This window comes from Bos javanicus, chromosome 7, assembly GCF_032452875.1.
Source record: "Bos javanicus breed banteng chromosome 7, ARS-OSU_banteng_1.0, whole genome shotgun sequence".
Lineage (NCBI taxonomy): Eukaryota > Metazoa > Chordata > Mammalia > Artiodactyla > Bovidae > Bos > Bos javanicus.
Genome location: NC_083874.1, coordinates 38,704,112 through 38,709,165, shown reverse-complemented (window position 1 = coordinate 38,709,165; position 5,054 = coordinate 38,704,112). Strand labels below are relative to the sequence as shown.

Sequence of the window (5,054 nt, the reverse complement as noted above, 5' to 3'; positions counted from 1 at the left end):
AGATTACTGCTTTATATTGACACTTGGGTCTACACTGCCTACTCAGGGCACTGTGAGCTTTGGAATTCTTGAGATTTGCTATTCCTGGATCCCTATCCTGTCATGTTGGCCCCATTCTCCCACACCTTTCAGTTGTATATTCCCTTGCCTTTTCCAGTTGCATTCCTGATGCCTTCTTTCACTCTCCAGGCTCACCCACAATCTCTTCTTTTGGTCCCACTGGATGAAGGGTCCCACCTGTGCAAGTGGGCCTGGCAGCTCCTGCCCCCTCAGTGATTTGGCCCAATTTACCTCCTCCCTCCCATAAACTTTCTAGTACCTTAACTGTCTACTGCTCCTAGGTAATTCTAGGTCTTTCCACCTAAGTGGTTCTTGCTCCCTCGCTGCTCAGGGAGATTTAACCATTTTTCAGAGCTTGAGTCAAACTTGCGTGTTTGCTAAGTCGCTTCAGTCGTGTCAGATTCTTTGCGACCCTATGGACTGTAGCCCACCAGGCTCCTCTCCGTGGGATTCTCCAGGCTAGAATACTGGAATGGGTTGCCACGCCCTCCTCCAGGGGATCTTCCCGACCCAGAGATTGAATCTGTGTCTCTTCCCTCTTCTGCATTGGCAGGCAGATTCTTTACCACTGCTCCACCTGCGAAGCCCTGAGTCAAACTTACCCTTCCATAAAAGGGACATTTCTCCCTCCCTTTCCTGAACTACTATCTCAGCCTCTGAATTCCACGGGGCTTGTATGCAGTTCTCATCTGTCTCAACATTCCGTCTACCATCACTTCTAACCTCCTTGAAGTTTAGGTCCAGTCACCCATCTCTGGCAACTGCTCTGCAAGTTTCAGAGGGCAATCCCCTTCCTTCCTCTCTCTGCGGCTCAGTTACCACATCAACAAGATGGCGCTAAGAGTACCTGCTTCCTTGGATCTCTGAGAGCATTAAGCGAGGTAAGGCAAGGAAAGCGTTCTAGAGCGCCTCAGTGGCAGGCTGGGAGCTCGTGTGGCCATTTCGCAACGCAGGTTCGCGGGAACGCGCCTGGGGCGGAGCCGCGCAAGCGCTCCTGGGATTTGTAGTCTGTACGCTAGTTTGCAGTCTCCGCAGGCGGGACGCAGAGACCCTCGGGCTCGCCTGGGAAAGTGGCGGGGGCCTGCGGGACACGAGGCCCTGGGCCCCGCGCCGGTCCCGGGCTGGGATGGGGCCGAGCGAGGGCAGCCGGATTGGCCCTGCCGCTGCTGCTGTGGCAGCTGCTGGCGCTGGCGGGCGGCGGGGCCGCGTTCTACCTCGAGGTCCATGAGCTGGAGGAGAAGTGCTTCATTCAGGAGATCCCCGATGGCACCGTGGTCATAGGTGCGCGCGCGCCGCCAGTCCCGGCCTTGCCCTACCCATACCCAGAGCCCTCAGAGGGAATGGAAGATGGGGCCCGCGGGATCAGCTCAGGGCCCAGGGAGGGCACGGATGGGCACGGATGGGAAACAGGCGGACAGCTGTGTGGTCAAAGCACCCTCTCCATTACCTGTGCAGGGGTTGGGGACACAGAGGAGGCAAGACTGATCCAGATCCGGGTAACAGCAGAAAAGCAGGGTTGGAGAAGGGAAGAGAGAGGCAGAGGGCTGTGGTCAGGCCCCACAATCAGACCAGATCTTCCTGTTCCTCCGCCCACCACCACCCCTGTGACCAAAAGTCCGTGGTGGGCTCTTGGTCACGACTGTGGATGAAGATGCATCCAGGCTGCCTCTCCATTAGGTAACTATAAGACCGAACTGTACGACCCTGCTATGGAAAAGTACCAGCCCTCCCCGCAGTGGATCAATTTGTTCGTGTTTGTGAAGGACCCTGAGAACAAGGTGAGGCAGGCCTTAACTCCCTGCAGCCCCGCCCCCTTCACCCGCTCCCCCTCCCCCCCCACCTCCCCCGCCCTCCGCGGTCTCCAGCGTCAATGCTTCGTCCTCCCTAGCCCTCCGTTTCTTAGACGAGGGACCATCTCCTCACAGGCAGGAGGGCTCAAGGAAGGCCACACTCTTTGCAAACTGTAGAGTTACTGTGTATTGACAGTTCTGGGATCTGAGATTTTTGAACCCGGACCGATGCCTTTTCTCTCACATCCTCCTTCCTGGTCTGGCCAGTGAGGGTCAGAACCTGGGATACCCCCAGAGTTCCTCTCCTAGAAGCAGGTTTCTGGTCCGTTTCTCTGTGCTCACCAGAAGCTGTTTCTGCTAGAATCTGCTGGCCCGTCAGTATGGCCCTCGGGGCAGCTTCACCTTCACCTCCCAGTCTCCAGGAGAGCATGAGGTCTGCCTTCACCTCAAGTCCATCCGGTTCGCCCTCTTCTATGATGGCAAACTGGTGAGTATGGAGGGGAACGTCACCAGTCCTCAATGTCTCAGTCCCTGGGGTGACAAGGGTTCTGTAGGTGGTGCCTCCTGATGAGGGCTGGGCTTTCCATGAAGTAAGCCTACAGAGAACAGGTCCTGACGAATGAGAGGGAACCCAGGAGGGAATCACTTGGACTTAAAATCATCCCTAGGTCCCCTGCCATCTCTAGAATGAAGCCCAAGCTTCTAATGTGAGATTCAGAGCTGTCTGCCAGCTGAATGCTCCCAGGCTCTTCATTACTACCTCCCACTGACACAGATCTCCTAGAAGCTGGCTGTCTCAAACACTGAGTCACACCTTGGTTTCTCTGCACATTTTGTTCTGTCCCTTCTGTCTTTTGGACTTGGAACTCCATGCAAGCAGGGCCTTGATCTGGGATTTTGGCACCTGGAGCAGGGCTGTTCCCACATCACTGAGTGTGAGGAAATGAACTGCTCAGTTCAGTCAGGCCCAGCCTAGTGTGTGGAAGCTGGGTTTCCTGCAGGTGCTCCCTGACCTCCAAACCTTGGCTTCTCTGCTCCTCAGGCCATTCACTTGGACATGCAGTTGGGTGAACACACCAATGATCATACGGAACTTGTAGCCAATGACAAGCTGACCCTGCTGCATCTGCGCATACAGCAGCTGGTGGAGCAGGTGGAGAAGATCCAGAAGGAGCAGGAATACCAGAGGGTGAGGGGCTGGGCTGGGCCCAGTTGGGACAGCAGACATGTAACCTCCCAGGGAGTGGCTCTTTCAGCTTTTCCCCTGGAGGTCAGTTCTGTTCTAGCAACATGCCTTACTCCTTCTCCCCTTCTCACAGCGTCGAGAGGAGCACTTCCGACAAACCAGCGAGAGCACCAATCAGAGGGTGCTGTGGTGGTCCATCCTGCAGACCCTCATCCTTGTGGCCACCGGCATCTGGCAGATGCAGCACCTCAAGAGCTTCTTTAAAGCCAAGAAGTTGGTGTAAATCAGCCTCAGAGACCAGAGGCCTGGCCTCCAGTCAATCCCCTGCTGCTAAATGATGGGAAGTGATCTGGCCTGGTCTGTCTCCTGACTTCTCCCATCCTTTCCAACCCTGAGGGATTTCCTTGTTAACTTGCAGGGGGAGAGAGGACCTCTTTCAACTGGTTTTCTCAGCTGGGATTTGGGAGAGAATGAGTTTCCAGCTGGAGACACGAGGGTGGGAGGACCTGCTGGCTGAGCAGGAGGGTGGTGAGTGTTATCCCCACTCCCATGTTAATTAGGATGAGTGAACTATCCCAAGATGGAGAAAATAGGAGTGAATATAAATTATAAGTGTCCAATTTTCTGAGCTAAACATTTATTGCTTCCTATGCTACAATTCTTTCTATGTGGCCAATCAGATGTTTAACATGTGAGGCTTTGGTGGGAGATTGATCCCAAAGTGGATGAGGTGAAAAATGCTTTTATCCCAGAAGCATTAGCAACATGTGGAACCTTTTCTAGAAAAGTCCAACTTGGGCCCCTCTTTTGGGTAACCTGAATGCTGGTGGTAATTGTGTGCCCATTGCACCTTCTCTCTCTGGGCTCTAGTGAGGCTCACGTGCTACCTTATTCCAATTACTTGGACTGCTGAGTTCTTCGAGGAATCTGATATGCCCCTCTGTGGTCCTGCTTTTTTTCAGTTGACCTCTATCTCTCTGTGATTCCATTGGCTTATCTTTTCAGGAGATGCCTGAAGTTCCAAGTCACTGTTTCCATTACATTCAGCATCTCCCGTAACTCAACCTTCACAAGTGCACACAGGTATGCATGCGTTCGTGCTAAGTCGCTTCAGTCATGTCCAACTCTTTGCAACCCTATGGACTGCAGCCTGCCAGGCTCTTCTGTCCATGGGGATTCTCCAGGCAAGAATACTGGAGTGTGTTGTCATGTCCTCCTCCAGGGGACATTTCTGACCCACGGACAGAACCCACGTCTCTTACGTCTATCTGCACTGGCGGGCAGGTTGTTTACCACTGGCACCACCTGGGAAGCCCTGGCACATAGGTATAGATGCCCCCCATTGCTTCTGCCTGATCTAGTCCACATTTTACCAAGTCCTATGCTGGTGGCCCTATTGGACTGTAGTCGTCTCTCATGTGAATTTGACATTTTCTGTTATAAGGAAATTCGCTGGTTGGCATTTCAATAAATTCACGTCCAAATTGTCAAGGCCAGGAGTATTAATAAGAGAGACTCCCCATGGAGAGGGGCGGCTGTGATAGCCCTGGCCCCTGACAGAGACTCACCCACCCCTGGGATAATCCTGAGGGTGACTACAAGCCTCAGGGGTGTTGCTCACTTGTGCGTCTGGCCACAGTTGGCCTCAGAAAATATGAATGAGGCTTAACTGAAGGCTGGGGGCAGGGACCACTGGAGAATAACCTCTAACCATAGAATGTGACCTTAGCCTCACTTCCCTCATCTGATGTTGGTGGGGGTGGGGATGGGGAGGGGGCTCTACTCTCTGCTGCAGGGTAAGGAAAGTGACCTAGATGGGGACATTCTTGCCCATGGAGCCTGCAGTATAACACCAAATGAGTCAGGACATTGAACAAGATGTAACGGTGACGTATGCTTCTGAGGAAGAGGGCATTGGGCTAAGGGCAATATTTCAAGGGTCCTGGTCTAATCTAGTTAGTCATAGAAGGGTGCTTTTCAGAACTCAGACTCAGGATAGACGTTAACTGGGGAAAGAA

The 5,054-nt window shown here is 53.4% G+C and overlaps 1 protein-coding gene across 1 annotated transcript; it reads left to right on the top strand.

The window, feature by feature from the left end:
• The first annotated feature begins 891 nt into the window (after window positions 1-891).
• On the top strand, window positions 892-4,527 carry LOC133252088 (transmembrane emp24 domain-containing protein 9-like). Its single transcript, XM_061424814.1, has 6 exons — window positions 892-903; window positions 1,080-1,341; window positions 1,738-1,838; window positions 2,212-2,337; window positions 2,893-3,039; window positions 3,170-4,527. The coding sequence occupies exons 1-6, from the start codon at window positions 892-894 to the stop codon at window positions 3,317-3,319; spliced, it is 798 nt and encodes a 265-aa protein (XP_061280798.1). The 3' UTR covers window positions 3,320-4,527.
• The last annotated feature ends 527 nt before the right edge of the window (window positions 4,528-5,054 follow it).

Coding starts and splice junctions, on each gene's coding strand:
- LOC133252088 (XM_061424814.1), top strand. Junction 1,839..2,211: donor TGAAGGACCCTGAGAACAAG/GTGAGGCAGGCC, acceptor TGTTTCTGCTAG/AATCTGCTGGCCCGTCAGTA. Junction 3,040..3,169: donor AGGAGCAGGAATACCAGAGG/GTGAGGGGCTGG, acceptor CCCTTCTCACAG/CGTCGAGAGGAGCACTTCCG.